The sequence below is a fragment of the Balearica regulorum genome, chromosome 1 (assembly GCF_011004875.1).
Source record: "Balearica regulorum gibbericeps isolate bBalReg1 chromosome 1, bBalReg1.pri, whole genome shotgun sequence".
Classification (NCBI taxonomy): Eukaryota; Metazoa; Chordata; class Aves; order Gruiformes; family Gruidae; genus Balearica; species Balearica regulorum.
Genome location: NC_046184.1, coordinates 2,687,807 through 2,705,942, shown reverse-complemented (window position 1 = coordinate 2,705,942; position 18,136 = coordinate 2,687,807). Strand labels below are relative to the sequence as shown.

General features: G+C 41.0%; 1 protein-coding gene across 5 annotated transcripts in view; it reads left to right on the top strand.

Annotated features, from left to right (window-relative positions):
* EXOC4 (exocyst complex component 4) overlaps positions 1-18,136 on the top strand; it is a 403,799-nt gene that overhangs the window by 20,825 nt on the left and 364,838 nt on the right. For all 5 annotated transcript variants that reach the window (XM_075756167.1, XM_075756505.1, XM_075756247.1 and 2 more), the window contains exons 2-3: positions 197-386; positions 4,561-4,755. In XM_075756167.1, the coding sequence (XP_075612282.1) occupies positions 197-386; positions 4,561-4,755 (385 nt within the window). The remainder of the gene's footprint in view (positions 1-196; positions 387-4,560; positions 4,756-18,136) is intronic.

Genomic DNA, 18,136 nt, shown 5'->3' with positions numbered 1-18,136 from the left:
TATTTTCTTGAAGCACATTGTTCTGTGCTGAGTACCAGACAGATATGTTTACCAGAAATGAACTGCACTCAATGAAATGTATAGACTTAAGAAGAGTGACTGGTTTGCGATAAGTAGTGCATTTTTTAGGCAAAGCCTTCCTGTCCTCATAGATAATTTCAAAATATCCCTTTTTTTGTAATCTTTTTGTCCTTAGGACTTTATCTACCAGTGATGATGTTGAGGACCGAGAGACTGAGAAAGGACGCCTGGAAGAAGCTTATGAGACATGTGACCGGGATTTGGATGAACTCATTGTCCAGCACTACACCGAGCTCACCACTGCGATCCGCACTTACCAGAGCATCACAGAGCGCATCACCAACTCGCGCAACAAGATCAAACAGGTGAAGTCTGGCTTTGCTTGTGTTTCTGTGTTTCCGTCCGCTCAATAGCATCTACGCTGGGCACAAATCTGTGCAACTCCTCTATCTTTTTCCTGTGTGCTGTCCTTTTATTGGTAATGTTGTAAACTTCCATTTTAACCTTTTATTTCTCTCTCTTTTTTTTCCCAGCTGCTTGTCATCATTCTGAACTGAGCTAAAAATTGAATTGAGAAAGCACTGTTACCCACTAATTCTGAATTAAGCCTGATTTTTCAAGTCACTCTGTGGCATGGCTAGGACTAGATCATCCAGTCCTAATACAGCGGTCCCGGGCTATGTCTTACTGGCAGCATGTTTTCCGTAGGATCTCTCTGTTGTTTGAGAACACAAGCAATTAAAAAGCAAAACGAGAGGTGGTTATGAAGACCAAAGTTTTGTGATGCCCCCTGTTCGTTTATTGTCTGGGCATGTTGCTATCAGGTTTTTGAAGTCTAAAGGCTGCTAAGCTAACACCTTTGCATCTCATCTGTTCATGTTTTGATACGTTGGCCTCCAACCACCTCCTAAATAGTCGGGGTGATTCATCAGCTTGCTTTTCACTCAGAGAATCTGAATTTTGGTGCTATTTCCAAACTCAGTTCTGTTGTGTGAATGTACATGAACTCTGCGCCCCTGTATCTTTCTGCATTTTGAGTGCTCACACTTCGGTAGCGTGCCAGTAAATAACTCTGGCACTCTTTGTTGTGGACTTGTTCCATCTGCTCTCTCCCTGCAGAGATTAGTTCTTTGGTCTCCTGTCCTATCTTTTACTTCCTGTGTAGTTTGCTGTACCTAAACTTTGCAAACTAGGCACCAGATTTATTCTTCTCCCCCCCGCACCCGGCTCTGTGAAGGTCTCAGCTTAAAACCTTTCACAGCAGTGCTTTAGGAGCAGTTGGCTTTTACCCTGCTGGGGCTATGTACTGACCCTTCTGGCTTTTAAAATTCATTTAGCATTTTCAAAGAAAATGAGACCATTCTGATGCTTTCCAAGGCTAAGAGTTCATTCTAGGATTTATGTACAAAGCTCAGCACTTTGAAAGCAGAGATCAATTGTGCTAAATTTGAAATAAACTGTAGCCAGTGGCCTGTTTTCACACAGTGTACTCAGCTTTGCTGAGGTCAAAACAAACATATAGGGGTGTGACCTTGTGGTCCAGCCTAGAAGAATGACTGTAAGGGTGAAGGACCTTTTGATATTTAAGTTTTCTTATTAGTTTTAGTCAATATATATTGAAGTAGTTTTGGCCTAATCTCATGGGAGGCCCCAGATCTGGTCTGTCATCGATCTGTATTACACTGTCAGACTTTCTTTTGATGTTCCCTTCTTGTGGAAGGTAGATGATCGCACAGGTGTTTACTTGCTTTAGGAATCGTGGAAGTGATAGATAGTCCGGATCCCTCTGTGTATCTACCTTTTGTAGTCAATTCCTGTATGAATTCCTGTTGGGAAAGGCTTAGTTTTGAACCTAGCTTTAGAGGTGTTACCACTGTAAAACTGAATTCTAAAGTAGAAACTGGCCTACCAAGGGGAGATTAATTCTTAAAGACTTGCTGTTCATTCCTTCCCCTGCTCCCAAATGTAGATCTAGTTGATCTCCTTTCTTGCAAGGACAGGAGTAGTCTTGCGAGATTCCTTCTAGTCCCACGATTGTTTTCCTGACTTGATTTGGCTCTGTGGAACAGCAGTCCGCTGATGACGGTGTGCTAGGTCAGTGAAACGTTTTAAATTAGGATATCGGACAGCATTGTAGTTTACCTCCGCTTTTGCAGCGAGTTATGACACTCTTACATCAGGTTTTCTGTTGGCTGAGGATTTTTCTATGTTACTCTTTTCAGAAGGACATTTCAGAGTGCAGTGTTACTGTATTAAAATCTTAGTCTCTTCTGGCTCTGCAGGGAGGCTGGTTTATGCAGCTATTGTTATTTACTGCTTATCTGTGTTTTGGTCCATCTATGTGTTTGGCATGTATTTTTTTAAACTGCCTTTAGATGGACAAGGTAGGAGAGTGTGCAACTGAAGTGGGATTTCTGGAGTGCTTTGAAGGCTCATTATTTAAAAATAAATTGAAGGGCTGTCGTGGTTTAGGCCCAGCCGGCAGCTGAGCGCCACGCGGCCGCTCACTCACTCCTTCCCCAGCATGATGGGGAGGAGAAGTTAACAAAAGGCTCGGGTCGAGATAAGGACAGGGAGAGCTAATTATCATCACGAGCAAAACAAACTGAACTTAGAAAAAAGGGATTCATCTAATTTATTACTAAACAGAATAGAGCAATGAAAAAAAAACAAGTAACATCAAGCCTTAAAACACCTCCCCCACCCCTCCCCCCTTCCCGGGCTCAACTTCACTCCCGGCTTCACCCTCCTCCCCCCCCTCAGTGGCGGGGGGGGGGGGGGGGGGGGAATGGGGGGAGGGGGATGGGGGTTGCGGTCAGTGCAGCGCACGTTGTTTCTGCCGCTTCGTTGTCCTCGGGGGGAGGACTCCTCTCATCCTTCCCCTGCTCCAAAATGGAGTCTCTCCCACGGGCTACAGTCCTTCCCGAACTGCTCCGGCGTGGTCTCTTCCATGGGGTGCAGACCTTTAGGAGAAAACTGTTCCAGCATGGGTCTCCCACGGGGTCACAAGTCCTGCCACCAAAACCTGCCCTGGCGTGGGCTCCCCTCTTCACGGGTCTACCGGTCCGGCCAGGGACTTGCTTCAGCCCGGGCTTCCCACAGGCCACAGCCTCCCTCGGGTACCTCCACCTGCTCCAGCGTAGGGTCCTCCACGGGCTGCAGGTGGAATCTCTACACCCCCTCATCGGTCCTCCATGGGCTGCAGGGGAACAGCCTGCTTCACCATGGTTTTCACCACGGGCTGCAGGGGGATCTCTGCTCCGGTGTCTGGAGCGCCTCCTCCTCCCCCCTCCTCCTGCACTGACCTTAATGTTACATCTCCGCACTTCCCCCTCCGGATGTAAAAAAACTTCCCACCTTCTTAAATATGTTATCACAGAGGCGCTGATTGGCTTGGCCTTGGCCAGGGGCGGGCCCATCTTGGGGCTGGCTGGCATTGGCTCTACCAGACACTGTGGAAGCTTCTAGAAGCTCCTCACAGGAGCCACCCCTATAACCCATGCCCCCACCCGCTACCAAAACCTTGCCACACAAACCCAACACAAGGGCCTACTTCTGAGAGTGTCTCTTCATGTGTAATTCAGTGAGAGTTCAGCCTGAGAAAAGGTTGGAACCTAAGTATTCATAACTTATCACAAAAACAAGAATAGTGTGAAAGCAATGTGTGAAGCTGTGTTGCTAATTGCTTCCACATTTTAATATGTATTAGTGATTTGCATTATGCAAGAAAAGCTAGGTTATACTGACCTTACCAGAGGATATTGGGAGAACCTGAAAGCAGGGAATGCAGGCTGTGCCTTTGAGCAGAAAGAATGGGGAAGAAAAACTCTTGATGTTTCCCAAATGAGGTAGAACAGTAGAGACTTTGCTACTGAGAGGGGATGGCGTGAGGCTTGCAAACACCAAGGTGTTTCTCTAGGTGATGTAATGATAAATAATGGAAATGCGGAATTGAACTGTATCTTAACTGCTACTTGTTCAAATGAAACCATATCTCTTCCCAAAAAAATTAGTATTGCTCAAGGTATTAGGAAAATGATTATACTCTTAGATAGTCGTGTTTTCAAGAAACGGACACCAAAGTTGAAGAAAGGAGGAGACGTGCCAAAAGATTTAATAGGCAGATGGAAAATGTTTACAGCAGAAAAATTAGTAGTGGCTTATTTGCTTTCACTGAAAATTGGATTCTTGCTGTATGCCAAAATACTGAATTGATTTTTGGAAAACGTGCAAATAAGTCTTTGGTCATGGTTAATAGGATCCTGCGTTTGTTCACATTACGATACTACAGTTAAATTTTCCATAGTGGTACAAAACTTGTACTAAAAACCATTTCACTATGAAAGCAGTTCTGGTTTGTATGTACTGTGTGTTTTCCTTCAGCCAAAAGAATACTCGGAAATTTTAAGGAACTTGGATTTGGTTATAGTCTCGTGATATTTTTGGAATTCCTAATAAAGTCAATGTGGGAAAGGGCTGATCTGTGTTAGAAGCGCCAGTTATGGGGACAAATTTAATTTTTTGACACGTTGCTTGTAGGTGAAGGAGAATCTGCTGTCGTGCAAGATGCTGCTGCACTGCAAGCGGGATGAGTTGCGCAAGCTGTGGATTGAAGGGATTGAGCACAAACATGTCCTGAATTTGCTGGATGAGATTGAGAACATCAAGCAGGTGCCTCAGAAGCTGGAACAGTGCATGGCCAGCAAGCACTACCTCAATGCAACAGACATGCTGGTAAGATCTGGTACCTCGTGCTGGGCCAGTACCCACCAGAAACACGCTGGTCAGCTGTCGGATCACGTGCAGATAGATTTGCTGTCTGTGTTATTTGCTTTTTTCCTGCTTAGTTTCTTCTTTTGCTCCTTTCTTGTACTGGAATTTCCATTTGGTTTTGTTTTGATCCTTCCTGACTGGACTCAGGGTCAGAGTCTCCCATCCTGTTGGGAGCTGTCTTTACCTGCTTAACTCGTCCCGATCCTGATGCTTTCTGTAACTATCTAGTTCTTTACCCGTTCGATCTACACATAGGATTTCCTTCTGCTTTTGCAACCTGGTGCTTGCTTTTAAAACTAACTTCCCTGATATCTGCCTGTATCATCTTCTTTCTTTATAGGTTATCAATTATTTTAAAACCATTTTTGTTATGGAAGAACTGTCCTGTTTCTCTCCTATTTCATCTCCCAGAATGTACTCGCAACTTTGGTCATTATTCTGAGGGGAGACTGTCTTTGACCATTTAGGTGTGTTTGCCTCTCACTGTCTTCCTCTAGGTCTTTTACTAGGACTCTTGATCCTTTCTACTTATTTCCAGCTCTTTTTTCATCTTTTTTTCTCCCTCCTTTCAAGTAATTTTCCTCTTCAGTTCCATCTCTTTTATAAGCATACCTTTCAATTCCAGTCTTGCGGTGGAGGTAGAAGTTTCCTGGACTTCTCAAATAACAATCTTTTTTCTTTTTCTCTTGTTTCAAAACTTAACAAGCACACTTCCTCACCTGGCTCCAGTCCTTCCTTTCCTGGAACTGTCTTCTACCAGTAATTAAAAACTTTACAAGGGAGGTGATCCTTCCCTCTACTCAGTCCTGATGTGCTGAGTCCAGTTCTGGGCTCTCCAGTACAAGAGAGAGATGGAGTTACTGGATCGAGACCAGTGAATGATCACAAAGATGGTTAGGGGACAGGAGTATCTCACATATGAGAAGAGGCTGAGAGAGCTGGGATTGCTTCACCTGGCGAAGAGAAACTTCAGGGAGATCTTATCAATGCTTATAAAATGTCTAATGGGAGGGCGTGAAGAAAACAGAGCCAGACTTTTCTCAGCCGTGTCTAGTGACAGGAAAAGAGGCCATGGACGCAGACTGAAATATAGGAAATTATGTCTGAACTTAAGAAGACCCTTTTTTTACTGTAAGGATGGTCAAACACTGGAACAGATTGCCCAGAGAGGTTGCAGAGTCTCCATCTGTGGAAAGTTTTCGAAACCAGACTGGATGTAGTCCTGGGCAGCTGGCTGTAGGTGACCATGCTTGAGCAGGGGGGTGGATTAGATGTTCTCTAGAGGTCCTTTCCAGCCTTAACCAGTCTGTCCTCCAAAAGTGAAGGCAAAAGAAGTATGTCTGTTAATATTCCTCTTTGTGTCTGCCAGAGAATGCCTTTAAGGAGATATTTTCATTGCCTTTTGTTAATGGTTTTTTTCTACTTTACTGTCCTTTGTATTTTTCTTAGCTGTGCCTCTTCACTTCTTTTTAACAAGTCATTATTCAACAGGATAAGCAGCTGGAAATCTTAGTGTTGTCACCTCATATTCCTAGAGCCCAGGCTTGAACTTTAATTTCCTTCTTTCCGTTTTTATCTCATTTTACCTTAAATATGACTTTCTAAAACTTCCCTTGTTCCCTCTGAAACAATTTCAGCAGTTTGATGTCAGTCTCCTCATCCCTTTCTCTGAATGCGTGTGTAACCCTATCTGGATTTTTGCTGTTGCTGTCATGTCCTCCTGTCTGATTTCACTCTGCCATCACTTTCCTGTTGTTTTCTGTTGCTCGTGTTCTCTTTTCATCCTATATTTGGTGCAATCATCTTTCTAGAACCTGGTCACAATTTTCCCTTTCTTCCCTTTTAGAACCATCTTCTAGGAACCCTCTCAATCTTACTCTCCTTAGAGTCTCACTGTCCTTTTACTACGAACTCATCTTACGTCTTTCCCACCGCATTGTAAAGCGTCTGGGATGGGTAATGTATCCATTTCTGTTGTGTAATGTAGAGTGGAATTTTTATGACACTTTATAAAATGTTACATAAAACCTATTAGGATTCCTGAAAGCAGATCAGCAATGCAATGACTTGAGGCAGTGTATACGAGAAGAATGCAGTCAGGTTTTGCCAAAACTTCTGTCAGGTTTCTGATGTAGGAACTTGGAGTGTGGTGTTCGTCTGATATTTTCAATTATGAGAGATGAAGAAGTAGATGTAAATTAAGGCATTCAGTGCAGGGGGAAGAACACGGTATTCAGTGTTAACATCAGTATGAGTTGAAATGTTATCCAGTTGGTGCTTTCCTTTACTGATGGACTTGCCAGTTTGGTTGGGGTTTGTTTGTTCATTTTTTTTAATTAAAAAAATTATTTTCAGAAGGAAATTCCAGAAAAGTAATTAATATCCTATCTGGAATACAAGTTAGGAAGTGTAAGAAGAAAAATAATAATACTTAGGATTTATCATATAAGACACTTTAGAAATGGCTTGCAATATATGTATTTGTGATATCTTGTGTGGACAGTTTTATTTATATATACATACTTATATTTATACGCACATACGTGTGTGTAGGTAAGGTTGCCCAAGGCTATGAGATAGACTCAAAATTAGACCTCTCTGAAGTACAGAATTCTGTAGTATATCATGCTGCTGTTTGTTATTTGTTTCGGTTTTTTTTTTCCAGAATAGAGTATCTTTTCTAAGAAATAAAATGATAATGATATAAAAAGCAGCTGTTAGTTTTGTTTGGGTCTTTTTTTTTTATATCAAGGAACGCAGAGAAAGCTCAAGTGAAAATTGAACTTGCTATTTCAGCCGTTCATTGACACTTGCAATTCTTATTTGAAGAGAAGTGTACCTGTAATAAAGTAATAGTAACCTATCTGCATTTGGAGCTTTTTCACAGACAAAAATCGCTGTAGGCTCATTGGCTTTTGCCATCTTCTGTTAACACTGCCTCTGCTAGGCTGTGATGTTGTAATCACTCACTGGCTGCAGGATAATTCCTTTCTCCTTTTATATGCTATGAATATTATGTAGAATAATTACTAAACTGTCAGGGATGCAGAGTGTATATAGATCTCTCTGTCCTTTTGTTTCATTCCTCAAGGTAAACAGATGCTCATGGCTTATAAAAAGCCCAAAGTGATCTGACAAGGAGCTTGTATCCCTCACATTGAAATTGGAGCACTGATTAATATTGTTGCCTGTAGCCTTGTGATATGTACAGTCGAAATTAGACCTTTGCAGTCATCGTGTTAGGTTGATGCAGGCACTCTAATGGCATAATTTCTGGTTGCTGCATCACATTTCTGCAGTCTGTTCTTTGTATTCCACTCACATTAATTGAAGTAATTTTGCCACTGAAGCGTGTTTCAAACCTCTGCATTTAAATTGAAATTTTAATTCCCTTATTGTTTGGAAAAGACGGCTGAAGATGGCTTGTTACAGGTTTCATTATCACTCAAAACTCTCCAGCTGCTGGTTCTAATGTGCAATGACTGAGTAATGCTGGGAAGAATTGTTAATAAAAGAATGGCAGCTTTTCCCAGTAGTATGAACACAATGCAAGAGGTATTTTGTGACAGCTTACATTTGTATGAAGTTAAAAATTTTAAGTGGCAGCTTTTTTGTTTCTGATTCTGTATCCATCTAGAGTAGCAAGGATGAGCTTCAGATATCATGTATTCACGTTCTGCGTTCCTCCAGCATCTCGATAATGCACACTGGTGAGCAGAGCTGGTAGGGTCAGGCTTGCTGTTCTTTAATTGCACCTTACACAGTTTGTATTAAAAAGATCTTGTTCCAACCTCCTTTGAACTGTGAAGCTTTGGAGAAATCAGGAGGGTCCAGAACAGGTAGACCTCTTGATTGAGATTGAATGCATCTCAGTTATTTTCAATTTCTGTATATGCTTTTTTAAAGTATGACTTTGTATGTTTTTTCCACACACTAAATTGCTAAAAGTAACATTCACTTTTACGTGGCAGTTGATTGCACACGCACACATATGTGTGTACTTCTGTTTAACATAAAACTTGAAAAAGGCGGCTGAGGGGAGACCTGATCGCTCCCTACAACTCCCTGAAAGGAGGTTGTAGCCAGGTGGGGGTCGGTCTCTTCTCCCAAGGAACAAGCAATAGGACAAGAGGAAATGGCCTCAAATTGTGCCAGAGGATGTTTAGATTGGATATTATGAAAAATTTCTTCACCAAAAGGGTTGTCAATCCCTGGAACAGGCTGCCCAGAGGAGTGGTTGAGTGACCATCCCTGGAGGTATTTAAAAGGCACATAGATGTGTAGCTTAGGGACATGGTTTAGTGGTGGACTTGGCAGTGCTGGTTAATGGTTGGATTCAATAATCTTAAAGGTCTTTTCCAACCAAAATGATTCTATGATTCTGTGATCAGGTGCTGAGAGGGGAATTCTGACACAGAAAGAAAAGGCGGTAGGCAGTCTCCAAAAGGGAGAGCAGCAGAGCTGGGGCAGCGCTGGGCTGGGGGCATAGCCAGCGCTTGTCCCGGAAGCACGAGCTTCATCGCTGGAAGGCAAGAATCCAAATTCTTCTGGAAGAAATGTTTTAGATGGGCTACACAACGCTACAACCAAGCCGGAACTTGAAGCAGAGGACGCACAGCAGGATGGGTAGCAATGGGCAAGGACAGCCGGATTCTTGCTGGAGGAATCAATTCCATGTCCAGTCTCCCCCTTCGCTGGGTTGTATATTGAAGGGCAGTATGCTCTGCCTAGTTAATTAACTCAAGTATCGTAGAAGTCTGTAGTGTTGATCTAATTGTTCTGGCTCTACTGTTGACCCATGAGGTACCCATAGGGAGAAATTAATATTTTCCATTTGTTTAAATGATCTAAGAGATGAAATGCTAAAAACAGTTGAAGGAAGAGATGTTGTTGAATCAAGTAATTAAAGGTCATATCATAATACGATTAAATGAAAATTGCTTAGGCTACTTTCTTTGCATTTCCTGGCTTTTATGTGTCTAGCTTTGCAATTTTAATGAACTAATACCACTTTGTCTAAGTATATAGAGTTTTTTAAAAAAATCTTTAATTCCAATAGACCCTGAAACACTTACTCTGAACTTGATTTATTTGTGTGGGAGTACAGTTCCTCTGAGGTGGGATTGTGTCAGGTAAACACCATGAAACTGCAGAAGTACATCCATAGGATAGGAGTGAGGATAACTACTATTTTCAGTCAAATTTTCTTTTTTGTTAGAAGGATGACAAGAAGGAAGAATGAAGGTCGAAAGAAGGAAATACGGAGCCCTCTGACTAGTCTTCACTTAAATTTAACTTCACACTTATTTGTGTTACGGAGCTAGGAACCGATGTGTATGTGTGTTTTACTTGTGGGCACATCCTTCTTCTTTAGCCTGTGTGTCTTTGTCCCAAGAAATACAAAGCTGAAGTGACAGTAATTTGTTTCTCAAGAAGTAGGCCAGGGAACGCTCCAACACCTACTTTTCTTTCTTTTTCAATGTTAAGGACTTCTATTTCAGTTTCCTTATGTCAGGAAAAGAATAATGTATGTCTCCTGCTCTTCTTTCTGAAGTGAATAGTAGCATCAGTCTTTTCTCAGAGCTGACCGCTTTCTTACTGCAAATTTGCATTGTTGGCTCAGATTCTAGAGTCGAGCCAGTGGCTGTAATTGTTGTTGCATTGAATTAAATGTACTTGGCATCCAGCGGTACGGAGGAGGAGATTGGTTTGCAGGTAAATTAGGTCATTTTCAATTGTGCTGATGCAGCATAGTTAAAGCCTACTGAGTTCACCACCAGCATCCTTATGATGCGTTAAATGTACTTTTGCTCAGCTCCATAGACTGTAAGATCTGTATTGGGTTAATTTTTTCAAGATCATTACTTTGTTTTGAAATCTAACCTTTATATCAGGAACATACCCGTCTGAACTAGAGATGCTGACCAGCTCCGTTGTCTGCAGGCCAAAGCGTTTTACAAAAAAGTGTGGGGTTTTTTTTGTTTGGTTTGGTTTGGGTTTTGGTTTGGGGTTTTTTGGGGGGTGGTTTTTTTTTTTTTTTGACTGCAGGGCTTTACAACACAACAGGGGTCTACTTAGTGGGTGAGAACAAGGTAAGAATTTGAAGATGTTTTAACAAACGGAAGTGCTGTGCAAAAATGATCATAAAACTACTGAGACAGTCAGAAGGGAGAGGTGGCATAGGAACAGGAAATAAATGAGAGACTAACCACAGGTAGGGTATTTTGGAGAACAGTGTATGAGGACAAGGAACCAGTTGCTGTGGGAAGTGGGAGTCAAACAAGGAGTTTAAAATACTGAATTGTCTTCTCGGGAGCAAAGAGGGGATATTGCTCTGTGTGTGTACACGCGTGTACATTTGGCCTCTTGTTGCTCATCCCATAATTAATGTGTCCTACTTAATAACAGTGTCCCCTACCTTTCTCTGCACTTCATGTTAATCCTCTATGAAAGCATTTGGAGTGATTACCATCTTCCCTGAAAACATTGAATGTTTGTAGCCCTGGTCACAATTGTTGAGCACAGTTTTAATTTTTGTTACTTCAATGTAGCTGCTGCCTGTGGCTTTCCTCAACAGAGTACGTGGAGAGTCTTTCAATTAAAAGTACCATCCAGTGAGCAGACTTCTTGTACTCTAAGTAGTCTGGAGTAATGAAATTAAAAAAATAATAATGCAGTGCAGTTCTCGGTATGCATTTTATTTACTGTCTGCCTTTCAGCTGGAACAATGAAAATCGATAAAAACAGTCTTTCCTTTTGTTTCTACTTCTCTTATTGCAGAGCTGGGATTCAGGTATTGCTGTGGAACAGTTTTATATTTTGGAATTAATGCCATAAGTGGAAATAAGATATTTTTGTTGTTTTGGGGAAATGCTTTTATTACAAAATTTAAATTTTGGCCCTGCTTGAAATTCTTTTGATTTACAGAAATGATAGTATTTCCCCAATATTTCTTGCCTTGAAGTCTTTCCCCAGCTAACATTGTGTCTTGTCATTGTTGACCTTATTGATTACAATGAAACCTTTTAGAAAACAGAATTGCGAAGCTGACATCTCAAGGGTTGTATCTCATTTCAGATTACCTGTTGAGGTGTGTAAGTGGTTATGCTTAAAGGAACTGTTTTGTATTAGTTCTTAACGATTGGCAAACCTCGTGATTTCTGTTAGCAGCATGGCTGAGGTATGGAAGAGGAAGAAGGGAGCTTTGTTTTTATTAAGTTGATGTATGCGTAGGGTATGTTCTAGTGATTCACACATAAGCATGGAAATCGTGAGCCGCCTTCTGTCTGCTGCTTGTTCGTTTAAAATATTGTACCTTTACACCTTTACTGAGATGCTGGGGTTTATCAGTGTTATTTGTCTGCCTCGAAGGAGCATCATAAAGCTTAAATAATTAAGTTTGGTAGGGTACTTCTAAGTTCCTTCTATGAGAAGCATTGGTACTGGCTATTGTTAGAACGTTTTTCACCTCTTTTCTGTGTCTTTTTTTCTTTTTAAACTCTGTTTTCTGATCTCTTTTTTTAAACAAACTTGCTAGGCTAGATTTAAAAACATTAGGAAGCAGAGGATTTCTTTCCCTTTGAAACATCTTATCATTTTTTTCCCCCTTAGTAAACTTATCAATAACTTTATCTCATTCTTTTTATCCTGTAATTTCCATTATCTCCGGCAGTCTATTGCATTAAACTGTTAGTGCCTAATATTGCTTCATTTGCATTGACACGTGCTTGACCTCAGCCCCTCCACTCTTAGTTAATGCATCAGCGGGCATTGATATCTCTCTAGAGTATTATTGCGTGGCTGTTAGTTCTCCTAATAACAACCATTCATTTAAGCTGATGAAAGTTTATTAAATAAGAAAACATGCTGTAATGAAGGTGGAGTAGAGGTGTCTAGCATCTTTTTATGGTGAAAGTAAGTTGCAGCTACACGACGAGACACTGTCCTTAATGAAAGGGAGAGGCAGCTGTAACGTTATGATCTATGCTTTTGGAAATCGGCATTTCTGAACATTACATTTAATCTTTCCTGATTATAGTGTAGACGCAGTGATGAGAAGTTCTTTGCTCAAGGCAATTGCTCCTGCCATGTAATGATGCATCCTTTCTTGGGAGGGCTCTCCAAACAGCTTGAGAGTTTTGTGGCTTAGTTTACATTTGCTTCCTTTTAAACTCGTGAACCTAGCCATATTACATACCTTCAAGTTAATATTTCTTTTGCTATTTATGCTGCTGGTAATTTTTATTATTAAGGCATGTTACGGACTTTATTCTGTGAGATATTTACATTTTTATCACTTCATCTTTGAATACAGCTGATGTTTTTCCAGTAATCACTGGTCTTTCCTTGAATTCTTTTTTAAGCTCTGGATTGTGCGGACATAATTCTGTCCATAGCAAAATACCGAAACAAACACCAAGAGAAATTGTTGAAGATAGGTTGGGCTATGGGACAATATAGAATAATCTAGATAAATCTAATTGCATGTTTAAAAATGGAGCTTTAAAGCTAGTGAATGGTAGGTGAGAAGGTGTAATAAATTTGGTTTTTAGTAAAGCATTTGAAACCTTTGGGGTGAATTTAACCCAGAAGTTTTCCACTGAAGTAAACTGATTTCTGTCTGGTAAAGTTGTCGTAATACTACCACGTAACCTTCAAAATGGTGTGATAGAAGAAACATTTTCATGTAGACTTAGAGGAAGACTTATGCTGAACAGCTCATAAATGAAGATATATGGGCAGCGTGCCTGTTTGAGGAGGCAATGGCTGTCTTATGCTACAGTTTAATATTACCTTTTGTGGATTTATGAATTCTGTAATAAAAATAAGTTAATTAGCTCTTCACTTGTTAATTTACTGAAAGGAGTTAAAGATTCTTTTAACGACAGAGAGATGGTACACGGAGCGTAAAAGATTTGAAATGTCATCTTGAAGACAGCAAGAGGATTGGTTTGGGAAACTGCAGGTTTGCATTAAAAGGAAAATCCTGCTATTTTACTTTAATGCATTAGGACCTCGTTGTTCTAGACATCATTCATCTAGAGGGAAGATTTTGGGGACAGAGATGGTCCTGAAAAAACACACTTTTCTTAATGGCAATTAAGACTAAATGCGGATGCATTAAATCAAAAGACAAAAGAATATGGAAATGAAAAGTGAAAGGAAAAAACTTTTTTATTATTTTTGCTACCTTCACAGTACCTACAACTGTATTGCTAGTCCATGGCAGTGCTCCAGTGAGATCTAATAGAGATGTCTGTACAAAGTCAGACCAAAGGTGGTCTGAGGCCAATACTGTGTCCGATGCAGAGGATGCTTAGAAGGGAGGGTGAGAACAGAGCAAGCAATGGCAATCCTTTCCCAAAACACTTGGTGAGCTTCCAGCACTTGGAAATATACAACTTTTGATGGAAAAGTTGGTGTCTTTTGTGTTGAATAGCACTCAGTAGATGTTTCTTCCTTCAATTTGTCCCCGTGGTTTTTTGCACCAATTTAAACTTTTGGCTTCAGTGCTGTCCTTTGGCAATGAGTTCTGTCGCTGAGCTGTCTGACGTGATTCTTGTAGATGATACTGAATCTTTGATTTGCTAATTCCATTTTATTGCCCAGGAGCTACTGAGGATTCAAGGCACATGACTGTCACAGGCACTGGGGCAATACATGCGTCACGTCTATCGGGTTGTCACTCTAATGGAAAAAGTCTCGGACAATTCTGTGATGGTGATAGATACTCTGACTTTCCCATGTCAGGGAAGACAGTTGACCATACTGTTGTTGAAAATGCTCGTGTTTTGTGTTAAAAGTCCAAATGGGCAGTTGGATAATCCTCTCTCGTTTTTAGCCACTCTGTTCCTTGAGCATTGCTTTCAGTTTCAGCACTTTATTACTAGAAAGACATTGATGAATTACAGTGAGTGGAGGAGGAAATAGAATGATTGATGGGTGACAGGACTAAGGCAAACTCAAAAGAATTAAATTTATGTAGCTGGAGTAAAGGACAGCAAGTGAGGAATATAATTTTATAAATATTTTAAAGTTTGTAGAGGAAAACAGTAAGTTAGGTTGGGTCATTGCCATTTAAAAACTTAAGAAAAATAAAGGACATTTGTGTTTTGTGTTAATGTGTTTATAACAGGTTTGCTTTGATGTTTTCATGATGTAGGAGCAGTAGTCTTACCAGCAAGAGATATAAAAGTAACTTTTGTAAAATGTAATTAAGGCAGTACTATAGTGGTAGGGAAAGGGCTGTGTCATCTTATAGACCTCCTCCATACATGTATCTGATAACATGAAATTTTTTTTTTAGGGGGGAAAAAAGGTAAGACTAGATGGAATGATTGATTTAGAGAGTAAAATTGTGGAGTTTGGTTTGCTGGAATTTGATTCTCTGGAAAATACTTGTCTGCTCTGTTAAGGCATTAAAAGAGAATTGTGTTACTCCTTAGCCTTCACATAGACTTTCTTACTGTTGGGCACTGTGCCATATGCCGGTTGCTTGTTGCCTCCTTTTGTAAAGTCGTTGGTTTTCAGTAATGTTGATGACTCTGCTCGTGGGAATCTTAATATAAGGTGCTGTGGTCAAGAGAAAACAAACCCCGCAAACAAAAAGCAACCCTTTTACCCTATCCCTATAGGTACATTTTCCCTGTCCTTCCCCTATCAAATAAGCTAACACTCGCTACTTATCTCAGGATGAGCTGTTTTCTTGCAACCTGAGCACTTTTTTCTGTGTGTAGTTCAGAATCTTTCAAACTTCTCCCCCTTTCTGCATCATTTGGTCAGGAAATCCTTTTATCTCAAGAAGGGGAGTAACCTCAGCTATTTCCAAAATATTGCAAAGGAACCATCATCTTTAGTCCTCAGTCTTTTAGAGCTCTTTGTTTGCTTTTAGCTTGTTAATTCTTACAGGATTATTTGAAGGTGAACAAAATTGGTAGCAATTTTTTTCCATCATCTTGGTATCCAGTATGTTAATCAACACTCAGTACTGTTCAACTGTTCATCATTGGTGTGTTTTACAGCTACTCATAAATCCTCACATCATGTGTACCTTTTTTCCTTTTCCTGTTTTTAAGGGGAAAGATCGAGCAACAGTCAGCGGTAGTCATCTCTGATCTGTGTGCTTTTCATATTTTTTGTGTTTTTTAGCTAAAGGCTCCCTGTTTTGGAACCACCTGCGTATTCTTTAAGGTCAGAGTCATCTTAGCTAGCTCATGTTCACTGCTTTGCTTGATACCAGTTCACATTTGCGGTACACTGGCCTGTGGCAGTTTGGTAGCAGACGATTCCCAATCTTTGGATTTTTGAAGTGCAGCTAGGGTGCAAGTATTCATGTGTCCCATTATTCAGATGTGCCATTCTCAAAGGCAGTAACTTTTCAGCTTCATCCTAAGTCACCTTGCAACCAAAATAGTGAACAAATTTACAGTTGAAATACAGGCTTACTTGATAGGACTTAGATCAAGCTTCTAACTAAAAAATAGAAATGCAGTTTAAAAGCAGGCTTAATCAGTTATTTATTATGTGTTTCCATCAGTGGAGGCTCAAAGTACTCAACAGTGTTCTGCTTTCTGGATGTTAGCCTCATCCACAAGCATGATGAAGGGTCTGGAACATCTGTCCTATGAGGAAAGGCTGAGAGAGCTGGGACTGCTGGAGAAGAGAAGGCTCAAGGGGGATCTTACCAATGTGTATAGACACCTGAAGGGAGGGTGCAGAGAGGATGGAGCCAGGCTCTGTTCAGTGGTGGCCAGGGCCAGAGGCCATGGGCACAAACTGACGCACAGGAGGTTCCCTCTGCACGTCAGGAAATATTTTTTCACTGTGAGGGTGACCAAGCACTGGCACAGGCTGCCCAGGGAGGTCGTGGAGTTTCCATCCTTGGAGATATTCAGAAGCATCTAGACATGGTCCTGGTCAACTGGCCCTGCTTGAGGAGGGAGGTTGGCCCAGATGACCTCCAGAAGTCCCCTCCAACCTCAACCATTCTGTGATACTGTGATTCTCTCCATCACCCATGGAAAACGTTGGAATTTTGCAGGCAAAACTGTCTCAACTTAGAGAACTCTTGCTTAATTTATTGCTAGTTAACACAAACTTCTGATCACTGATTTGGGTGTTGAGGTGAGGAAAAAAGGGAACGCAATCAAAAAACACTTAAGTAAATATGTTTTCTCACTCTTCTCCAGGTGCAATTTAAGTCAAACACCTTTACTCCCTTCCCTTTTCTCATCTTATTTTCTCTAGGGCTTATGCTCAATCTGTCGCAGTTCCTCTGATGAGATGATGGGTGGCCCAGAAAGTCAGTGTCATCTGTAAGGATTTCTTTCTGCTCCTCTTTTTCTTACTGGTTTCCTCTGCAGCACGTTGGTTCTTCAGATTTTCCTCTGCTATGCTTTTCCTCAGAGTGTCTGCCCTGATGTGGGCCACCCACAAATTGCAGTCTCTTTGAGGGTGTATCTGATCCAGCCTGGGTCACCCCCATGCCACTGTCTCTCAAAGTGGTCCCAATGTCGACATGGAATGCCAGCTCCAAGAGTGTGTCTCCAGCTGCTTGCGGTTGCTGGTTTCTTACGTCAATATGTTGGAACAGGGGTGCCACGTGCAACCCCAAACCACAGCAGCCCACTGGAAAATTCCTTGTCATGTGTAATTCAGCTTCCTTTAGATACGTTTATGGTGTTAGAAGGTTGGAGGATCAGTTCTCTAGTGCATTGTTCACTCTTAAATTTATGATGTGTTAAATTCTTTGAATTGAGACCATCATTTCTAGGTATTCTGCCTTTCTTACCCAGTGCAAAATCCCAACAGCTGGAGTGTAAGTACATTCCTGTTCCTTTAAGCAAACTTTTCAGGTTAGATCCTTATCTCACGCAAGTCAGGTGTAAACTGAATTCCATCAACTGCTTGTTTAGATCTGGCTACTCATATTTAAGCCATTTTTTAGTCATTTTGCTTTCCTGTACCTTTTGAAAGCGAGTTCCTTGTAAAAGCAGTAGATCAGTTCTCCTCCTTTTAAATGTCAGCATTGTCTTTATTCATCCAGCTGAAACCTTCTGGGTTGCTGCTGTTTATTTGCTGTTTGATTCAGAGGGTTCAGCTTTTTTCCTTTTGTCATCCTGCATCTGTGTATGACTCTACTTTCTTTCCTTCAAATTGTGACCTACCACATTGTTTTCTTTTAACCTTTCTCAGTTGCTTTCTCAGTTGTTTGTTCGTGTTTTCATATCTGTTGTCTGAACTCAGAATAGACTGGTATCCCAGATGGGAAGCATTTAGTTTTCTAGTTTGAACAACCGTTACTCTGTTGTGGTTTTTTTCTTCTTCTTTTTTTTTATGCCTT